Raw genomic sequence first — 22,766 nt, forward strand, 5'->3', positions numbered from 1 at the left:
GTGCCAGCCCTGCCAACTTGACCAACCTGACTTAATTCTGGGCCAGACAGGGTTGTCCCCACTGCTGGGCTCCCCTGCAACTAAGAAACAAACCGAGGACTTTCATCTTCCTCTCACATCAAAGCTGATGTTAGTGATGGGGTCCCCCCCCCCCTTCTTCCACATCCAATTCTCTTAGGCTGCCTGGACAAATCCCCACAGTTTTCTTGACAAGGTTTTTCAGATGTGACTTGCAGTGTTCCTCAACTTTGACAGCTCTAAGATATATAGACTTCAACTCCCAGAATTCCCCAACCATCCACAGTGTCGGTTCCTAGGGCTGAGAGTGACTGGTCCAAGGTCATCCAGGTGGCTTCATGCCTAAGACGGGACTAGAACTCACAGTCTCCTGGTTTCTAGCCTGGTTCCTGTAACACAAGCTGGCTTGTGAAGGTCTCATCCCCTGAATAGAAAAGCTAAGAGGGCCACACAGGCCCTTTTTGGCTTCTTTCCATTTAGTTCCCTCCCTCCCGCTGGGCTCCTGTTAGGGATCTGCAGTGATGCCCAGCTTAAAAGCAAAGGCTCCCCAAGAGTCTGGATGTGGCTGTGGCTTTGGTGGGGGTTGCAGAGGGTGAGTCAAGTGACTGACTGATTCATAGGCAGGCAGTAGACACCCACAGCAGCTTTGGGAGGTTGACTTCCTTGGTTCCTTCCAGCTTCCTTGGCTGCTGATCTTGCTGGCCTGCAACAAGGACATCATGGCAGCAGTGGCCTCACTCTCCCCTTCTGCCCACCAGGAGTGTCTGCAGGGGACTGATAGTTAGCCAAGCTGGTGGCCACAATGGTCCCAAGAAAGCCCCAGGAGAAAGAGTTTTGTTCAGGGGCGATCCATCTGGACTATGATGACCATCCTCCATGGACATCCCTGTCCACTGTGGGACTCCCCTCTTGGCATAAACAGGGTGGGAATTGTAGGGACGTTAAGCAAGTGAAGGCTGATATGTTGGAAAAGCTCCCAGGGCTGTAATGTGGGGAATGGCTCCTATTCAAACCCCTCCCTCAGCCTGATGTTTTCCAGGTGTTTGGGACCTCATCCCTACAACGCCTAGCCAGGACTCCCAGCCAATGGAAACTGAAGACCCACACCTTCTGGGGGCACCTGACCAGGGGAAGGTTTTTTTTAACCTACAGTTGTGTTTTTTCCAAATGGCAGAAATGCAGAGGTTTTGCGTTTGTTTCATAGTTTGTACTTTTAAAAGAGCCTGATTCTTTTTCAGATACCAATTGAGATGGGGGGGGGGCAGAGGGAGATTTATCTCCCTGGAAGTTGCACCCCATGACCTGGAAGGAAGTCCATTCGTTCAACATAAATCTGTGTGGTTAGAGGTGCTGCTGGGCTGAAGCAAATGCATTCCTCTCGTGCTCAGAGACTTCAGGGGCTATTTAAAAACTGTTTGAAAACAGGCAGTCCTGCCAAAATAGCCCCTTATCCTCTTACACAAAGCTTCTGTGGACGAATTGAGATAGGGGGGTTCAGTTTTGTAAGCTTCCTGGCAGCCGAGAATTGCCTCTTCATTTATGCTGCAAAGTTCAGTGCATTTTGTTTATTTAATACATATTTATCCCCCTCTTTAGCCAAAAGCTGGTTTATAAACATTTGCAACTAAAAATGAAGAGACGAAAGACATAGCACACAAGGAGAAAGGGATGGACAGGGATGCCTTTTAAGACAGATGAAGTGGAAGCCATTCCATTTTTTGTACAGCTGGGAAAGTTGTTACAGGGAAGGGAAGGACTTCCCTGTGAGTGAGGTTTGTAGGTTTTCCCATTTGGTACCTGAAAGAAGGAAGGAAGAATCCTTGGCTGTCATGTGGTAGATGGACCAATAATAACAGAGTAAGAGAATAACAGAGTTTGAAGGGATCTTGGAGGTCTTCTAGTCCAACTGCTTGTCCAAGCAGGAGACACTATACCATTCCGGACAAGGGGCTGCCCAGTCTCTTGAAAGCCTCCAGTGATGGAGCATCCACAACTTCTGGAGGGAAGCCAGTCCATTGACTTATTGTTCTCACTGTCAAGAAATTCCTCCTTAGTTTCTAGATTGCTTCTCTCCTTGATTAGTTTCCATTCATTGATTCTTGTCTTGCCATCTGGTGCTTTGGAGAATAGTTTGACTCACTCTTTTTTATGGCAGCCCCTCAAATATTGCAACACTGCTATCTTGTCACCTCTTTGTTAGACTAGACATACCCAGTTCCTTTTGGGAATTTGTTTTTTAAGCCTCTAGTCTAGTCTTTGTTTCTGTGCTCTTTCTTTTTTCATTGTAGTGACCAAAACTGGACATAGCATTCCAAAAATGATCTTACCAAAGCAGTATAAAGCGATATTAACACTTCACGTGACCTTGATACCATTCCTGTATTAAATGCAGCCTAGGATTGCATTGGCTTTTTTGGCAGCTGCTGCACATCACTGGCTCCTATTTAAGAGATTGTCCATTAGGACAAACTCCAAGATCCCTGCCACAGTTACTACTGTTGAGCTGGGTACCACATTGTCTATAACAGCCGTGGGTTTCATATTTTGTTACCACCGGTTCGCCCCACACGCACTCCTTCCACGCATGCACCCAGCCTTCCGTGCATGGCCTTTGCTCGTGCGCCTTCCGCACATGCACCCGGCCTCAAAAATGTGCCTAAATAGGACAGCATAGAGCCGGGATGGGTGGGCAAGCGCACCCACCATTTCCACTACCAATTTGGGTGAACCGGCTGACCTGTACCTGTGCCTTTGGTTTCTCTTGTCCAAGGGTAAAAGCTTCGTTTTCTCTCCCTTGAATTTCATTTTGCTAGTTATGGCCCTGTGTTCAAGTCTGTTGAGAAATTAGATCCTTTGGCTGGGTTCTCCACCCTTTTCTTTCCTGGGTTCACACATTGCATCAAGCCACAAAGGCATCTGGTTAACTGGTTTTGGGTAAGCATATTGTGTCCTTGCAGCCCAAATAAAATTTCTGACCCAAAATGCAGCTTTGCAAAAGACTAGCAGCTGTGCCACAGTGATATCACACAATATTGTGAGACATTGCGTGCACTAAGGCTGGCATGATGTCACAGCATCCATGCTGAGGCTGCCCAGGTGGCACCTGGAGGACATCTGGGCTTTTTTCCAACTCAACGTCTGCTCTGCCTTGACATTTGCCTCAATTTCCCCTCCTGGAAAATCCTCCAGACATGTTGAATTTGAACTTCTCTTTCCCCAGTCAGCTTGGCTGGCATATGGGCAGCTGCAGAGCAAAGTTTTTCTTGGGATTACTCTGAGGAAGAGGGAGCGACCAGGGTTCTCTCTACTGGCTTTGGGGGATTCAGTTTAATCAGTGAATTCTCTGGCCCCAAGTATGCCGCCTCTCTGGGTTGGTACCCCATGTGGGAAGGGCCTGGGCTTCCACAGCAGCCATTTTGTGCATGGGCACATTATGCCCCCTCTTACAAAGGCAGTGCTGATGCCCATAACGTCACGTCCAGTTGTGTCCAGTAGCCAAAAAGGTTGGGCCACCCCTGTGCTAAGCTGTTCTGACCCAGCTCTCCAAATGCAACAAACCCTCAGTAGTTAATTATTCCATTATTAGGAGTGCCAGCAAAACATTTCTCTCTCACCGCAGGCTAATGTCCGTCCAGCAGGGAGATGAATGGTTGTCTGCCACATCTATTCACCCCCTGCCTTTGATCCTCAGAGCTAGCAGCAGTGGCTCTTCCGTCCTAAGGACTGGCCCATAGATCTCCACTGCTCTCCTCTTCTCTGCCTTCTGCATATCCGGGTATCAGGCACTGGACCCAGCTGTTCCTTCTCTTCCTCATCCAGACTTCCAGACCTGGGGGCTGTTAACTCTCCAACTGAGGGCTGATGGACAACTGAGGTTCCGCCTCTCCCCCCTCTCTCTCTCGCTCCCTCCCTCACTCCCTCCCTCCCTCTCTCTCTCTCTCTCTCTCTCTGACACTCCATTCCCTCTTCCCCTTGGAGCTCTCAGGTTGCCTTGATGTTGACCCTGACTCCCATGCCGCCTCCTCTTCCTCTGATTCAGCTGTTGGAGGAGCCGGTGGCCGATAGGCTACAACATACACCATGATCCATGGTTTATAAACCAAGGTGGTTGAATTCCCCCCAAGATGCTAAGTCCAGGGTTGTAGGCACCCCTTTCGTGCTCCTCTCAAACGCTAAAGTTCAGTGTTACTGAAGGGGGAAATCTTTCAACACATGACTGGGCAGTAATCAGATTAATGAGAGTGCATGTAGATTAAAGGTAACACCTGATTTGCTTGCCCCTCTTTCTGCAGCCTTAGAAGACATCTGGGCCCAAACTCATTATTTAGCACACGGGGGTGCAAGTGGGTATCTCCTGGGGTAGCATGTTGCACCTGTCAGAGTGGGTCTCTGGAGAAGAGCCCAACCTTCGAAGCCTCTCAGCATCCCATGTCAAAAGAGCCTCTGATCAGGTGCCCCGAGCTGCGGGGGTAAACCTCAGGGAACGGAGGGGGGAACAGCCCCTGCCCAGCTCCATGGCAACCGACGGGAGACCACAAAGCAAAGGAATGTGCATTGTGTTGCTTCAGCATTTTTCAGGCACCCAACAAATGGGGTGGGGTGGGTGCCCTGTTCGCGTTGGGGCTGTCCAGCCACATTCTGCCAGCAGAGAGGAAAGGGGGGAGGGACAGCCCTGGCATTCAGGGTTCAGGAAGCAGGAAAATGGGGATCTTGGCTTGAAGAAACAGGTGCTGCGCCCTGAGAGCAAAAGAGGGCAGTTGCCCAAGAGGGAAGCCTGGGCACCATGCTGGGCCTTACTGAGCCGTGCCCCTCTCTCGCCTCTCTCCAAGTGTGGGGCATAAAGATTGGCAGCATTCCCAAAACCGGTGCCCTCCAGAAGTGCTGTGGCTGATTGCCCCCCATTGCCAGAGGGCACACATTTGCACATGGAGGCTGCTGTACCGAAGCCCCCCGAGCAGCCTCTTCTTCCAACTGACCCCACAAGCTCAGTCTGAGAATGAAGGGAAAGGGAGAAGAGCCCTAAAGAACTTTGTTCTCTTGTCACCGGAAGCTTCGCTCAGATGAGTGGAGAACTGCCCTGTGCAATTAGTAACCTTGTTGAGTTTGAGGCTCATGATCTGATTATGTTTATGTATTGTATATGCCGCCCATCTCACTGTCAAATGACTCTGGATGCGGAAGAGTGGCAGGAGGCTGTCTGGAGGGATCCTCTCTCACCCACACCTTTGCCCTTCATCCGGCAGCCCTTTCCACCTCCCTGGCTGCAAGGAGGGGCTCTTCTTGCGTCTCTTCCCCAGCCCAGGCAGGTCTCCCTTTCTTGGAGAGAGGGCACGGACACCGACTGCCTCTGCCTTCCCAAGCGAGGGAAATGCCCACCGTTCCTCCCTCCCTAATCTCACTGTCGGACCTGCTGGCTGCAGAGATGGGCAGGGCTGAACAGGCCCCGAGGCCTCAGCCTCCTGCTGGTGCCAGGGGGCCTCCAGGCCCTGGGCAGCAATGTGGGAAGGACCATGGGGGTGGGGGCACCGCAGTGCAGAGGGAAACCCGGGAGAAGGGATCCTGTGGGCGGAGGGGACGGGGATGGGGCTCCTCTACTTGCCTTGGGGCAAGGAGAACCTGATCCTGCCTCCACGTGGCTCTCGGCCTTTGCAGCCAGACGCTCCGTTCTGTTCTTGGGCACCACCCTGGGCTGTGCCCCACACGCTTTATCCGGCAGGCATTGCCATGGAAACGGACACACCTCTTTGCGTTCCCTGCAGAGTTCTCCTCGGTTCTCACTGACCATCATGAATGGGCAGGTTTTCCTCCGTCTCTGTCTTTTGAATGCTGCCAGGGCCCCAGTTGAGATTCCAGAGGCCAGTCTGTGCCGTGGCTAAGGCGCCCAGCTAGGAACTTTGAGACCAGGATCTCCAGCCGTCTGTTGAGATGCAAGGCTTCTGCCTGCCACAGATATTGGCAGGAGCTGCTCAGTTTTAAATGTAACCCAGGCAACCAACACATCTTTGGTTTGTGAGAGAGCAGAGCAAAGAAAAGGGTGCCTCTGAGCATGTCCGGCCTGTAAGAGGGAAAATTTTCCAGAAGTAAAAAAGTGGCGCTGTGTGTGTGTGTGTGTGTGTGTGTGTGTAAAAGGTTTTTTGGGGGGGAATACTGCAAAGAAGTATTTGCGGTATACCGTGGCACGACATAACCGCGAACGTCAAAAGCGCGCCGACAACACCGCGGCGCTAAAACCGCGATGTCAAAAGCGCGCCGACAACAGCACGCCGACAACAGCGCGCCGACAGAAGCGCGATTTAACTTAACGTAAGGTTTAGGGTTAGGTTTAGGGTTAGGTTTAGGGTAGGTTTAGGGTTAGGTTTAGGGTTATTTTTAGGGTTATGTTACAGCGCGCTTCTGTCGGCATGCTGTTGTTGGCGCGCTGTTGGCGTGCGGTTTTGACGGTGCGGTTTTGTCACCGCGCTTTAGTCACGCGCTTTAGTCTACTGCGGTTTTGTGGTGGAACCGCGGTATACTGCAGTATATAAAGGAAGCAAGGAGAAGAGACTTTTCAAAAATGAAACCAACTGAGGAAGAGAAACAAGCACAGGCCTTTTACGCTGATTTCTCCTTACTGGTAATAATTTAGCCACAATTATTTAGAAACAATTTTGATGATCTCTTTTGTTAGACTGAAATTGCATAGCTTCTTTTGCAGCCTAGAATGGCCCATGCAACGTTAACTTTCTGGATTCTGCATCAGTAAAACTGGTTACTGGATGTTTGATCACCACCTGATGCAGGAAATCAACTGATGGACACATAGATCTAGAAGTCGCCCACTTTTGTTCAGAACTGGCCAGACAATGGATTGTGGGCAGACAGGCTCTTTATTATGATCCAGTCAGTAAAAATGCACAACGGAGAGATCTAAAAGAGGCATTTTTCTGGGATCCTTGCCCCAGTTTTTCAGGAATTGGGAGGGGGGGCACTGCAACTCAGTACTTTCTCTGGAAACAGGCCAATGCGCCCCCCCCCCCAAGAAAGAGGAGAAAGTAGGAAGCTGAGGCCGTTCCCTTCCCAGTTTGCCCAGCCTCTTCTCCAGGAGCAGCCATTTTGTGACTGCACGCTTGAACAGCTTTGTCAAATTCCGGGGGGGGGGGGGGGCTCCCAGTCTCCTCCCATCAAGTGGCATCAGGCGCCTCGATGTTTGTGCTGCGAGGGACTTCCTGCAAAACCCGCCTCTCTCGGGGTGCCTGAAGAAGCCTTGAAAATTGGGATGAAGTTTCTGGCAGAGTCTCGGCCTCTGAAGGGAAACCCTGCGAAATGCCTTCTCCTGTGCAGACATGCCTAGTTGGCTGATCACGCACGGCCACAACTTGCCCCGTCGTGCTTGGGCAACGGTTCCCTTTGGGACTGAGAAGAGGAGGAGGAGGTGGCGGCAGCAGCAAGAACCCCTGCCTCCATTTGCAGCTCTTTGAAAACATAGAAGAGGTTTGGGCCGTGTGAGAGGAAGGGCCATCAATACCCCTGCCCCCCCCCCCCTGCTCAAAGGCAGGGAGAAAAGATCATGGCAGTCGAAGCAGAGACCGGCTGATCTTTAGAAAGCACCCTCAGTCCTGGGAAGGGGCCGTAGGATGGGGGGCCCTTGCACTCTGCTGAGTTGGCCCTCAATGAAAGGCGAGCGGATGGGCTTCCTCGCTGCCCTTTGGATTTCTCCAGGCTTTGGAGAGGCAGCTCCGGACTCTTCCTTCTTCCGTTCTTGAGTCACGTGGGAGGCTCAGCTGATGCCAGCGGTGCCTGGCAATGGGTGAGAATGCCTTTGAGAGCCCTACTGGGTAGAGCAGAGCAGGCAAGCAGAAGAGGTTGAGATTGTCTACAATGACCACATCTTGCGGTTTTCCGCTTCTCCTCCTGCCAGGCACAAGAGATCAGAAGGCAGGGTTAGGTCCAAAATGAGAACCGATTTATTCCATGCTAAATCCGAACTAAACGGCTCAATGCAAATTGATGGTAGATAAGAGTCTCTGAGGGGACTGAACTTGGCTCTCTGGTGGGCAGGAACCCTAACGCTAACGCCTCCCTCGGGCTCCACCTGGTCATCTCCTACATCAGGGGTCCCCAAGCCCTAGTCCATGCAAGTGGTGGCCGAGCATGTGAAACTCCATTTGCACATGTGCCAGATTAAGTTGCATGCACAAAACCATCCTGCTCCTGCCACTGTGTGTCCTTGGAGTGGAAAGGTTAGGGACGTTGTCCTACATCTTTGCTCCCCACCTCACCCCAGTGAATCAGGGCTTCTGAATATCATTTTTCCCTTAAAGACTCCTTAAGGCCTCTTTTGCCTAGGTCAGGGATCTTGCACGTTTCCATCAAATTCCTCTTCTTTCCTCTCAACCGTCCTGTTGGGAAGGGACTTCTGGCAGATCCTGATCCAGGCTGGTGATTGCTCTGGCAGGGGGTGACAACTGGATGCTGGGATGGAGGGGATGTTCCTTTGTGCCCAAAAGGCTGCTCTGCATCTGATTAGGAGCCAAAGGTTTTGAAGAAGTGTAGACAGAAGCAGGTGGACAAGAAATGGGACAAAGGTTCCAGCCTAGGAAACAACAGCCAAGGTGGACTGGACTGAAGTACTACTACAGTTTTGACTTAAGACGTTCGAAGTTAAAGTGACCCAGAAAAAGGGACTTACGATCCGGATTTGAAATTCTAATGTCCAGGCCTCCTATGCAATCACATGACCACATATTGGGTGTTTAGCATCCAGCACATGTTTATGCCTGTTTGCCTTGTGATTACATGATCACAACTGACAATATTTTGTTACCTCTTAGTTCCTCATAATGAACCATGGTTTAGCTTTACAATCACCACATTAGCTTAAATGAGGTCGTAAAATTGGGCACATGATGACCTGCTTTGCAACCATCACAATTTAAATTATGGGCTCAACCAATCAAGTATCATAAGTCAAGGACTACTTGTAAGTAACCTCCAAAACCTGTTTGATTCAAAAATGGCAAGTGAGAGAGGAGAAGGTTGAATGGGGTGCTAGAGTCATGTTGACTTGATCCAAAGTTGCTCTTGGATCTACTCCTTGACCTCAAATTGTTTTGCTTTGAATTAACGGAGCTCTTCCTAAGCTGTTCTTATTCAAAAGCACACAGTGCTTTTCGAGAGCCACCAGCCCCATCACTCAGCGACTGGTTGCACCCAAAGCCATCACTGTCTGTATAAAATATTGGCAGATATGGAGAAAGCAGCTTTCAAAGAGCATTTTTAGACTGTGGCAGCAAAGCCCACAACTGTGGTTCATTAAAAACAACCCAAATGACATAGATGTAGCTATTCATTAGTTGCATAAATTAATTCTGAGGAAGTTTATATGTCTCCCTCACACCCAGACAAAGTACACCAGCCAAGGAGTGAGAAAATGGAAATGCTAAAAAAAGAGGCAAAAAGATAGAGGCAAAATTACCTCTAGACAATAACCATAAACAACCACAATAAAAGTAGGCCTGACATAGGCATTCTTGCATAGGCTTGCTCACACATGCATTGTGATAAGAAATATTTCTCTTCTCCCTCCCCCTTCCTCCTTCTCTCTTCCATGAAAAGCAGCATCAAACCTCCCAGAACCTTTCAGCTCAGTTCTTTTATCTAAAAATTGGTTTTGCAATCCTCGCCCTTCATTGTGATGTTGAAATGCCCCCCTCTGCAGTTTTTGAAGATACAGCCTCTGCCCACTGTCTGTGCCAGATGTCCTGGCATTTTAGCTCAGCCTTGCGAGGAGCGAGATTCCAGCCTAATGCCATGTTTGAAGGCTGCTGGTTAATCATTGTTCACAGTTGAATGGCTGCTCCTAGGCCTGAATGTGCTGACTCCCTGCTTAAATTTTAACTGTGTCCTGGCGCATTTCTTGGAGGCTTCCGGTAAAGGAGATAAATAAGAGAGCAGCTTTTGTGGCACTAGAAGAAGGAGGCGGAAGAAGACCTGTTGTTTGCCTCACGCATGTGACAGATACTACTGCCCTGCAGGCTTCCCATAATTACTGGCAGTGGGCCTGGCACCGGTCTGGAGCCCAGATGGGTTGGGGAGGTAGTCAGCGGGCAGAGAGCCTTAGGGGATGAGTTGCTAGGCGGGGCTTCTCAACCTCACCAACTTTAAGATGTGTTGAACTTCAACTCCCAGAATTCAACGGTGCTAGCCGGGTGGGGGAGGCGGGGGTTCTAGAACTTGGAAGTCCACACATCTGAGGTTGAGAAGCTTTGTGCTTGGGGGGGGGGTCCCTCCTCCTGGGAGTCCTTGTTCTGATGACCTCTGGCCTTTCTCTCCTTGAAATGAGGGCGCTGGCTGTCTCACACCCCGCAATCTGTGGACGCCAAACCAATTTGCCAAAACATTTAAACTTTAGCTTCATTATTAGAGATTCTTCTCTGAGCACTCGGGATGTTCTTCAAATAATTATTGGCAATATTTTGTCAGGAGCCCCGGTTCCAAGTCATCAATTCTTCATTCTGGTTTTCTGAAGATCCAAATTCTTAGCCATATGGATGTTACAAATGGAAAAGTGTAGTTTTGATAATATGTACCAATGTTACCAACCTGATGTTTTTGCACTTTAATAGTTTGTCTAGATTTGTGGTATTTATTCTTCCCAGGCTGCAGAAATAGCCGTATTTCATGGTCACAATTTCTATCCCTATGATTTATTTTTTTGAGCTTCGGAAGATAAATCGGTTACCATTCCAACTTCCTCCTTATCTGTTTATGCTGGGCTAGCTCTGCCTGCAGACATAATATTCAGTTTTTTAAATATTGAGCTTCCAGCTATCCAGCTATTTTTGAAGTTGTGTTGGGAAACTGCCAGCTAGGCTGAAAAGAGGAGTCAAGCAAGGGCCTGGTCTGGAGGCCTTGCACATCCACAAGCACCGTAAGCTTGACCTGACCCAGGTCCATGAAGCCTTCTCTGGTTGTTCCCAGGGAAAAGCAAACACTGGGAGATTCTTCTAACATGGATGATAGACTGGTTTTCATTATTCATGAGTGGCTCTGGTTCAGTGGTGGGATTCAAAAAATTGTATTACCTGGTTCTATGGCCGTGGCTTGGTGGGCGTGGCATGGCATGGCTTGGGGGGCGTGGCAGGGGAAGGATACTGCAAAATCACCATTCCCTCCCAATCAGTTGGGTTTCGGGAGGCAGAAAATAGATGGGGGTGGGGCCAGCCAGAGGTGGTATTTTCCGGTTTTCCAAACTACTCAAAATTTCTGCTATCGGTTCTCCAGAACTGGTCAGAACCTGCTGAATCCACCTCTGGTTGCTTGCATCTGACAAGTTATTGTTCCTCCCAGCAATTTTAATTCCAATTTCTTCAGGCCTAGGATTTTCCTTGCTATCTTCTGCACCTAAATTGAATAAATAAGGGGACAGTGTACAACCCTCCTTTCATTGCTCTGTGGTCCCTTTTAGGAATGGTGAAGGAGGAAGTAAGGGGGACAAGACTCAAGGCCTTGTTTCCAGCCATTCTCTCTGTTGCTACAACTGAAAATATTACAGTGTACTTTAAAATGCTGCTTTTTCCACTGAGGAAATGAATGAAGGGAAACATGTCCCTCTGTGACCAATCTTCTTCCTGTCCAAACCACTTTCTCTCACATCATAGAATAGAGAATAACAAAGATAAAAGGGACCTTGGAGGTTTTCTAGTCTAACCCCCTGTACAAGCAGGAGACCCTATACCATTTCAGACAAGGACTGTCCAGTCTCTTTTTGAAAGCCCCCAGTGATGGAGCATCCAGAACCTCTGTAGGGAACCAATCAATTGGTTGATTGCTCTCACTGTCAGGAAATGTGGTTAGGATTTCTGGTATGACTGTTCAATTGTAGAATTAACAGAATAACAGAGTTGTAAGGGACCTTGGAGGTCTTCTAGTCCAACCCCCAACACTAGCAGGAGACCCTATACCATTTGGGACCAATGTTTGTACAATCTGTTCTTGAAAACCTCCAGTGATGGAGTACCTGTAATTTCTGGAGGGAAGCTGTTCCACCGACTGATTGTTCCCCCTCTTTAAATAACTTTAAAGAAGCCGTGGAAGAGTTTGATTGTAAGCTCCATGCGCCCCCCCTCCCCATTTCACCTCTCAGCCACCTCTGGAAGTTCTGCCTTCTTGAGCCTCTGTGATTTGAAGAAACAAGATCCTGAGTGGGACCCCCACTCCGGGGGTTGACAAGAAAGCAATCGGGACAGGGCTGTGAAGCAGTGGGGGGGGGGGCTGGACCAGAGGGGAGACTTCCCTTTCTTAATGGGAGTCAAACCTGAGGGCAGCTGCTGAAGAGGGAGACTTCACAGGCCCGACTTGGGTACCTTGAAACATACAACGGCAAACAAGAGACTTTGAGGGGGGGGAAGAGTTGATACTTTGTTTTATACCCCACTTTTCCAGGCTCCAGAGCATCTATCTATCTATCTATCTATCTATCTATCTATCTATCTATCTATCTATCTATCTATCTATCTATCTATCTACCTTCCTTCCATCCATCTAGCTTTCTATCTTCCATCCATCTATCTTCCTATCTTCCATCCATCCATCCATCCATCCATCCTTCCATCCATCCATCCATCCATCCATCCATCCATCCATCCACCCTTCCATCCATCCATCTTCCTATCTATCTATCTTCCATCCATCTATCTTCATATTATCTATCTATCTATCTATCTATCTATCTATCTATCTATCTATCTTTCTTTCTTTCTATCTATCTTCCATCCATCTATCTTCCTATCTTCCTTCCTTCCATCCATCCATCCTATCTTCTATCTATCTATCTATCTATCTATCTATCTATCTATCTATCTATATCTATCTATCTATATCTATCTATCTATCTATCTATCTATCTATCTATCTATCTATCTATCTATCTATCTATCTATCCATCCATCCATCTATCTATCTATCATCTATCTCATCCATCCACCCTTCCATCCATCTTCCTATCTATCTTCCATCCATCTATCTTCATATTTTCCATCTATCTATCTTCCATTAATCTATCTATATTCCTATCTATCTTCTTATCTAGCTTCCATCCATCTATCTATCTTCCTAGCTATCTTCCCATCCATCCATCTATCTATCTTCCATCCCTCCATCCATCCATCCATCCCTCCATCCATCTATCTCTGATCTAATTTATCACATTTTGAAACTGCCCATTTCCCTCTGGGCAGGGAACCAATAAAAATATTAAAACATAAGAACAGCTAGAAAATTTAAGAAGCGGCAAGGGTGCTTAAAAATCAATGTTAATTAATTAACATTAATTAATTAAAACATTAAGTTAATTAACAGGCAGGAAGAGGGCTTTTAGGGTGCTAATCAGCCCCTTATATGGTGTTCCTCCCCTTTTTATTCCCACACCCCTGCAAGGTAAGGTAGGTTGGATCATAAGAGAGAGAGAGAGAGAGAGAGAGAGAGAGCGAGCTGGAGCCCCCTGCCCAGCCATGAACCCAAGGAGTGTGTGGCTCCTTTTCTTTAGCAGCTTTGGAGAGGAGAGGGAGGAAGATTGATACTACGTGCAGATTGCCTTTCCCTTCCTGGCCCAAACATTCCTTGTCTGACATTGGGCCTGGCGTCCCCTCACCTGAGTCCACCTGTCCTGGGTTTGCTGTAGGGACGTTTCATTTTTCTTGGTAGCTCAGACCCTGCTGTGGCTCCAAGCCAGGAGAGTTTTGTGACGCCCTGGAATTGGCGAAGGGTATGAGAGTTTGGCCAATGGCATGTGCTTGGCCTGACTGCTTTCCCTTCAGATGGCACTTGTGGATAAAGGAGGCGGCATGGCAACCACGCTTCCCGGGAGAAGCACGTGGCTGGCACTGGTGCATGTTGTTGCCACAATTCTGGAGACTTTTAAAGAGCAGCCTTCCACATCCTTGCACCTGCAGGTGTTTTGGATTGCAATTCTTTGGCTTCTCAGAAGCAGACCTGAAGGGCTGGCAAATTCTTGGAGTTTATTTATTTATTTATAACACAGCCACCCGTCTTGCAACCAATCCTAGGCAATCCCCAATCAAAAAATTAAAAACAACATAAAAATCATGACAAAGCTATAAAATTAAGCACATTAAAAACGACAAAAACCTGGTCAGTTGGTCATCCCAGCACTTTGTGGAGAAATCAAAAGCTTTATGGAAGGCTGGGAGGGTTGAGGTCTGCCAGGCTTCAGGAAGCAGAGTCCTCTGTGGGTTGGAGGCTGCCACAGAAAAGGCCAGAGGAGGGCTGGAGCCCTTCTGCCACCTGCCAAATGGCGTGGCTGACCTACCTGGTGCCCCTCTTTCTAAGAGCCTGATGAATATTCAGATGGAGGGCAATGAATGGGGCAAGAGGAGGAGGGCTGCTGTGCATTTTGCGGGGGGCGGGCATTTCAGGTGACACTTTCCCCCCCCCCCCCAAAGGCAACTGGACTTTCTTGGTGTTTTGTTTCTCATCCAAAAAGCTTCTTCAGTCAGAGAATGGAAAAATTTACACCTGTGAATACTCTGAGGGTCATTTGGGCCTTTATCCTATCCTCAGACTCACTTGAATCATTCCATTCCCTGACAGTCAGTCAGAACTGAGCAAGCTTCTCAGATGAGAAGGAAACATTTTCAAGGACAAAAGCAAGAAAATCCGGCTTCCATTTGGAAAAAGCACCTTTGGGACAACCATGAACTGGATGATTGAGACTCTCCATAGCCATTGAGCATTCCAGTTCTTAATTGCTGATGAAAGGAGACCCATTTACTGAAAGACTTATATTCTGTACATATGCAGAAGATCCCATGTCCAGACATGGGAGGTTTTTGATTGTGCAGGAAGCCACTAGAATAATGATTTTTAACCCGGGCTACTCTTAAGATGCCAGCTGGGGAATGCTGGGAGCTGGTCCACATGTCTTAAAGTGTATCTGCAGGGGGAGTCAAAGAAGGCATGATGGCAGTTCAGCTGTGCACTTTAAACCCTCACTTTCCTCCCCCTCCCCCCCAAGCTCTCTTCTCTGGGCCTTGTCTCAAGGCTGGTCCTGCCTGGGTGGTGGTGGAGGGACCCTGCTTGGGAGTGAAGGTCCACGTAATCCCAGGCCCTGCTATGGGGTATGTGGACTGTGGGGGGCATGGACGTCAGGATAGGACAGGAATTGGGGGAGCCTGGCTGCTCATTGACGGAACTGTGACCTGAATCACAATAGGCTGTAGGGGAACTGCCTGATTGGCACAGAATCTCAGAGTAGGGAGAGCCAGTTCTAGTTTATACAGCACAGAAGCTGCTCCCTTGGGCCAGTCCTTCTCCCTCAGCCCAGCCTACCTCGCAGGAGTCTTGTGGTGGGGACTGAACCAAATAGGGAATCCTATTTATAAGGTTTGGTAGCCCTGAATGAAAGATATAAATCAACTAAACACTTTGCTGCTATATTCTGCCAGGCTAGCATTAAGGAGGAGGAGGAGCACCATCTGGCCCCTCCCCTGGCCATTGGTGTTGCAGACTCTGCTGTCCAGAGGTGGCTCCCACAAACCACATCCATTCCCCCGTCTCCCTTTTGTTGCAGGCAGATTTGACTCAAATCAGAGGTGGGGGGGGGAGAGAAAAGCCATTTCCAATGTTGCAGTTTTATCCAATCCAGCCAGAGGACTGTCCTGCCAGAGCTACACACTGGTGCTGCTCACCATGGCCCTCCCCTACCTCAAGGTTAGATAACACCTCAAGTGTCCTGGAAAACCCCACATAAGATCAATGATCCATTTGGGGTAGCCATCTTCCCCGGAGATCAATCTCAGACTGCGTCTTTGGCTGGATTCATAGAATTTTTGTTTCTAAGCAAAGTAGTTGTTGAAAGTCTGCTTGATTTTCATAATCTTTATTGCCATGGTTTTTAAGTGAATCACTACAGTTGTTAAGTGAACAATTGATTCTTAAGCCAATCCAGCTCCACCCATTCACCTGGCTGGTCAGAAGCCAGCTAGGAAAGTCAAAAATGGCCTTCAATTATAATAAAGATTTGTTTATTTGTCTCAGAAGCATCACAATTAAAATGAGGCATACTATATAACATCAAATTTAAAATTTAAATATGTACAAATGAAATATCTTTCCCAGAAACAATAAAGTCAGGACGTAGATAAACAAATACATGCCAGTTGCCAAGCATCCAAGTTTTGACCACATGACCCCAGGGATGCTGCAAGAGTCATACATGCAGGAGGCCTGGTCTTGTCACTTTTTTCAGTGCCACCACAGTAATTTTGAACCATTGGTGGAGGAGCACTTGTATGTCGAGGACCATCTGGATTGGGACCAGGTCTTCATAGTAATACAGTAGTTCTTAGTAGGTTCAGAATGTTGTGCCAACTGGGCCACCTAATGACGCCTGCCTGGAGGTCCCAGACCGTTCAATGGGTAGGTCAGGAACCGGCTGGTGGGCAGCAGCTCATGGCACAATATCGGCCTTTATCCTAATCAAGCGGCTCTCTTCATTAACACGGACCTGTTGTTGTTGTGGTCGCCGTCTTCCCCAACACGATTAGCCGGATTCCTCCAGGGAACCATTTCCCAGAGTAAATAGAAGCCTACCCAGGATTAGCAGGTTGGGCCAAAGCGACCGCCCGGAGCGGGGGACACCCTGCTATACAACCGCGCCTCCGTCGCCCGTCCTCGCCGCTCAGCCGGGGCAAGTGGAGGATTTCAGCTTAGCCGGAGAGCTCCGCGGGCGGCGCCGGGTAGGGATGCGGGCGGCAGGGATTGGGGGGGGGGGGGGCTGCGCGCGAAGTCCCTCCCCTCGTCGCCCCGGCGCTGACCTCGAGCACGGAGACCCCCCCCAACCCATGCGGCTGGCCCCTCCTCCTGCTCCGGGAGGGAGGGAGGGCGGCGGCGGCGGCACGAGGAGAAGGACGCGAGTCCAGCAGCCGCCTTGCGCTCCCGCCGGCCGGAGCGGCGGGATGGTGGTCTTGCTGGGGAGGAACCTCCCTTCGCTGCTGGCGCTCTTCAAGAAGAAGGGTGAGCCTCTGCCGCCACCGCTCCCCGCCCCACCGCTGTCCGGGGGAGCAGCAGGCTGGGCAATGGAGGGAGGCTGCGCGTGAGGGGATCGGGCGCAGCGCTGGCGCCGCGCGGGGGGAAGGGCTGCGGCGCACTTGGGGTTCCGGGATCTCGCCCCCCCCCCGAAGGGGATCGAAGCCAGCAGAGACGCCCGGGAGCCTTTGTCCCCTCCTGGCCCTTCTCCCTGCCCAGAGCGCCCCCGCCCCAGCTGCCCTCGCCTTGCGCCGCCCAGCCCAGCCAGCCTCACTGCTCGCCACCCCCTTGTTGCTCGGCGGCATCCCAGGCGAAGAGGGTGGCCTCAGCGAAGGGGCTTTCTCCCCCCCCCCGACTGCTCCTCCCCGTTTGCTGGAGCCCAGGATGAGTCGGGCGTTTTTCCTACTGGGGGGTGGAGAAGAGTGGATGCCTTTTCCCTACTTCGTCCGGGAGGGCGGCGAAGGCCTGGACGGCCCGCGTGGCTCCGGCGCTCCGCTTCGAGCCACGGAAGTGAGCCGGAGGCTGCCGTGAGAAGGGAGCCTGGCTGGGTTGGCGCCTTGAAGCTTGGGGGAGAGGGGCCTGGAGGCGGGTGCCGACCTCCGGAAGCGCAGCCCGAAGGTGGAAGCTCCGGCGGGTCCGGGGCTGCCCAGCATCTTCCTCGCTCAAAGGCCAGGAGGGATTTGGCCAGTCCCGAAGTCCGTCTGGGCGAGAGAAGCTGCAGCCCAGCCGGCATCCCGGGGGGCTCTGGACCGGGGGAAGCTGACCGGGCTGCGTTTGTCGACCTTCGCGACCTAAAGAGGTGCGGACTTCAATTCCCAGGGGTCCCTTACCGTCTTTGCTACCTGAGGAACTCTGGGAGATGAAGTCCACGCACCTTTAGGTTTCCATGGTCGGAAACTGAGGATCGGTAGATGTAAAATCTCTTTCCAATTAAGCTGGGTTCCCGGGGATTTTGTGGATACATAAACATAGTTTGTTTTGCAACTATAGATTTAATGACAGCCACAGTGGTTTCCCATTGCTGTCCTGTGGGATGTTTTTTAACTTTGCAGTCTGGGGATTTTTGGTGGCCTGAGCTTTTCAAGGTCATCTGTACTCATCTGGGTAGGAGTATAGAACTGATGAAGCTTCCTGGAAGGTTGTAGCCTTGTTAATCATAATTCTTTTTAGTTTTTCAGAATTTCATTAATGGATTGTAACAATATTTAGTAAAAAAATAAAAAGATTGTAAACTATAATTATAAACTGCCATGCGTTCTATTCATACTACCAGAAGTCACTCCTGATTTTTAAAATCTTCTAAATTTGAAATATAAAAATGTAGAACATAGAACATATTTATGTACATATTTATATAACATTAAAATGTACATAAAGAGAAATCTACATTTTGGAGGTGATATAAATCCATGTATGAAACTTACCGGGAAATGTTTTGCAAACTCAGTGAAATTCTGTGTCGGGTTTACTTTTAAGATACGAGATATTATTTTAGACATCCAACCTCGTAGAAACCCTCCCCCACTTCCAAGCTCAGCAGCTCAGTCCACTTGATAAGTTGTTTCAGCAGTCGGTGCCACATCATCCTGAAAGAAGTCGTGGTTAATTTGGTTTTTCATCCCATAATTAGCTAAATACAGCTCCATGCATTTATGTATTGAAAGAAGGAAAGTGTGAAGGAAGAAATTGCTTTATTTAACATGTTCATTAACTGCCCCAATCATGTAATTCTGAGATTGTACATGACTATGAAAAACAAAAAATGTCATATCCCACCCACTAGGTAAAACAAGCATGCCCCCCCCCCCCCAGCATTTGCATAGAGATGGATGCCTGATGAATAAAAACCTTCTGGAGTATGAGAAGGGGGTCCTGTCGTTTGGGCAGCTCAGGGAGCACATTGCATAAGATCCAAGTCCGGTGAATTTCACAAGTGGCCCTTGAAAGATCTTCCCAAAATAACAGAAGGATGGGTACAGTGAGTCCACTGTACCTCAAGGCAGTGCCAGATGGTCTTTGGTGTTATGGTAATTGGAATTCTGAGTTGGGCCTGAGAAGAACCCCCTGCGTGGACTTCAAAATTAGCCAGGAAGGAGCTGATCCTAGCAGACATTCCACCAGGTGCTGGAATAGCTGAAGACCCAGTTGGCTCTTCTCCAAAGGTTGACACTGAAGAGTGGTTGCAGTGGTGACCAGGGTGCTTCCCAGGCCCTGGGATTTGATTCCCTAGGTGGGAAAGGGGCCTTCCTGCTTTCTAAGAACTTGCAGTAAGGGAGAGTACAAAAACCTTTTGCTATCTGATTGCCATCTTTCAAGGATTGATTCCTGTGCTAAACTCCCATGGCCGGAGGTCACAACTCCATCATCCCACCCACCCCCCGCCCCCAACTGGGGCAGGCAGGGAGGTAGGCTATGGTGTGCAGTGTGACATTGCCACACAAAACACACGTATCTACTTGTGCCCAAGCAGGATATTAAGCACCAAAGGTGGCCTTGTGATGCACGTTTTGCCATTTTCAGATGATTGTGGTTTGTACCAAATGCCTATGGGTGATGTGAATTCTAGTCCAATCCAGCTGAAGGGTTCCAGGTTGGAGGAGGCTGAATAATACATTATAAAGTTAAATTCATACCCAAAATAGTGCTGTTTTGTCTTCTGAGAAGGATGAGGGTCCCTCTGATTCCCAAATTGCCTTGGCTTCCAGAGACAGAAGGAGGGCGAGGGTGGGGTGGGGGAGGCTTGCTTGCCTGCTTGGCTCCAGGCTGTTTATCCTAAGAAGAAGGAGAAATGAGCAAGGATGCTTCTGCAAGGATGTTTCGGAAGGGAAACTCCATCAACATTGATTTTGTAAAATGCGAACCAGATTGTGGAGAGGGAAGAGGAGAGTGGTGGAAACCAAGTGGAAGCCAAATCAGCACTTGGCAGCCTTGTGGGAGACGACCTTCCTGGGGTTCAGACTGGCAGGGACTTGTGCCATAGTTTTAAACGGTTCTTGTTGGTGGCTGCAATCTAAATCTAACTTGGGTTTTTTTGGGGAAAGGTCCACAAACAGATGCAGCCCAAGAAGTACATGATTTCTGGACTTTACAATTGATGCTCCAATCCTCAAAGACATTTAAGTTGTCTTAATTGCTAGCCTTGCAAGTGTATGCATGAACAGGACTGTGGAGCTGCTTTTCCTGGCTTTGTGTTCAGAAGCAGTCTACCTTATATAGTGAGTCCTTCACTTACAACCACAATTGGGACTAGCATTTCCATTGCTAAGCAAGTAAGTGAGTTGCACCCAATTTTACAACCCACTGTTAAGTGAATCAGGCTTCCACTATTGACTTTGTGTATTGGAAGCTGGCTGGAAAGATCATAAATGGGGATCACGTTACCATGGGGATACTGCAATAGTCATAAGTGCGAGGACTCATTGTAGATCACTGGTTTCCATAACCCGTGAACATCAAATGAGTGCTAGAAGGATGGTTGTAGGCTGAGGACTACCTGCCCTGCTGGAGGCTGAGTGCTTACTTGCGGGTCCAGACGTACCTAGTGGAAAGACTTGAGAGCCGATCTCCTGCTGGACAAGATTTGGGAGAACCAGATTAAGGGGCTCCTCCTGTTAGAGGTTTGGGGTCAGAACAGGGGATGCTGGCAAAGGCCGTTCATCTGTGTCCTTGATTGCCTTTGGGCCCTGCAGCAGATTGCTCCATTTTGCTCCCAGAATTCCCAGACCTCAGGACCCATTGGCAAAGTCATGATTGGTTATGCCTGGGAGACAGTGGGGGGCAGTGGGGGCCTGGCCTTCTGTGGTCCATGGGGTTGCAAGGAATCAGACACAAGACTGAACAGCCACAACCACAAAGATGGCCCCAGTTTACCGTATATACTCGAGTATAGGCCGACCCGAATATAAGCCGAGGCACCTAATTTTACCACAAAAAACTGGAAAAGTTATTGACTCGAGTATAAGCCTAGGGTGGGAAATGCAGCAGCTACCGGTAAATTTCAAAAATAAAAATAGATACCAATAATGTTTTTGAATATTTATTTCAAAGAAAAACAGTAAACTAGCGGTGTATTCAATGAAATACTTCACTCACCTCATGATGCTGATGTCCCGCTGTGATGATGATGTCCCATGCAGCCGCGGGAGCGATGTCCCGCCTCCTATGACACACGGCACAGTGATTCCTATCATTGGATCACTGTACCAGAGGAGGTGGGACATCGCTATGTGGCTGCTTGCCATAACAAGGAGGAGGTGGGACATCGTTGCAGAGCGGCAGGAGGGGGAGGAAGGGGAATCGTAAGACAGCCCTGCATTACATTAGAACGTGAGGAGGGGGGATGGTGCAGTGCGCGCTGCGCGGCAAACTGACACAGAGGGAGGGGAAACTCACAGGGGCACTGGGCCATTCACGAGTGTCACCCAGCGGCATGGCCCCGCCCCCTTTTCTCCTCCATTTCGGGCAAATTTTTCACTGACTCGAGTATAAGCCGAGGCGGCTTTTTTCAGCCCAAAAAGTGGGCTGAAAAACTAGGCTTATACTCGAGTATATACAGTACTTCTCCAGCCTTGTCATCCACTCCAAGTGAGACAAAGGGAGGTTTGTGAAATCTCAACCCACCCAGGAGGATCCATTGTCTAAGCACTCCGAAAAGAACAGATTGAAAAGGAGGATGTGCTTTAAATAATATCTAAACAGCTATTAAGAGCTAAGTGGGTGGCAAAAATGGGCTGGTAATTCCTTGGAGGTCTGGGTGTATGATGGCACAGTGCCTGGATGCCACAGGGATTTCTTGGGCTTCAAAGCCCCTGGTTTCATACTATGACTCCTTCCTTTGCATCTCTTTCTATTTTAGCTGGATTTCTATTCCTTGAGCAGGGAACCCAATTTACCCAAACACAGTGTGGCACCTTCAATATCAAATGGACCGATCAGAGGTGCAGAGGGTGGGGGAAGTGCAGGTCTAGTTTTTGGCTTCCCTCCCCAGGTGTTTTATTTGATTGCATCAAAGCAAGTAACAAGAAATAAGTGTACATAAATACTATTAGCATTGCAGTATCAATTTTGATTTGTTTTTGTGTTTGCAAGAAAGAGGCATAGAAAATAATATAGAAACGGAAACAATCCCAGGGAGAGAGGGGATGCGTGATCAAAACACCTCTTGCTTGTACCTTCATGAAAGGAACAGCTAATTCGGATCTTGATAAACAATGTACATCAACCGTCGCTTGCTGCAGATCAGATACAGATTCATGTATTATGTAATAATTTATATAGCCAGACCCAGCTTGCCTGGGGAGGGGCATGAGCAGGGGGGGGGCCTGCTGCTTTCTGCCATGCATGGTGTCAGCGGTTGATCACTAGTTTACTTTTAGAGGTGCCTCCAGCTTTGGAGTCAGTAGATCAACCATCATTCTGACTTCACTGAGTGGCTCATTGTTTGTTTGTTTCTATCAGAAGCATCACAATTGACATAAGGCATGCTATAAGACATAAAATTCAAAATATAATATGCAAGATTAAAATATGTATAAGTTAAACAGATCTTGGCCAGAAACTAGCGACATTAACTGCGTTCTGTCATGCTGTTGTCTTCTGCGTGTCACCATAATCGCAAAGGCCACAAGCCACCGGGTAGCCCCATTTCTTCAGAGCATCTCTGGAGCTTCTTGTACCCGTGCACAGCCTGTGCAATGATTTCCATACTTCCCAGCTTTGGTCAG

General features: G+C 49.0%; 1 protein-coding gene across 3 annotated transcripts in view; it reads left to right on the forward strand.

Moving 5' to 3' along the window:
* The window catches only part of KIAA1522 (KIAA1522 ortholog), a 62,503-nt gene that overhangs the window by 17,870 nt on the left and 21,867 nt on the right, over positions 1–22,766 (forward strand). Inside the window, exon 1 of one of the 3 annotated variants that reach the window (XM_032228168.1) lies at positions 16,900–17,031. The exons of the other annotated variants lie outside the window; for them this stretch is intronic. Coding sequence (XP_032084059.1) covers positions 16,974–17,031 — 58 coding nt within the window. The 5' untranslated portion in view covers positions 16,900–16,973. Of the gene's footprint in view, positions 1–16,899; positions 17,032–22,766 lie in introns of those variants that run through there. 3 annotated transcript variants of the gene reach the window in all.

Source organism: Thamnophis elegans, chromosome 12 (assembly GCF_009769535.1).
Source record: "Thamnophis elegans isolate rThaEle1 chromosome 12, rThaEle1.pri, whole genome shotgun sequence".
Taxonomy (NCBI): Eukaryota; Metazoa; Chordata; class Lepidosauria; order Squamata; family Colubridae; genus Thamnophis; species Thamnophis elegans.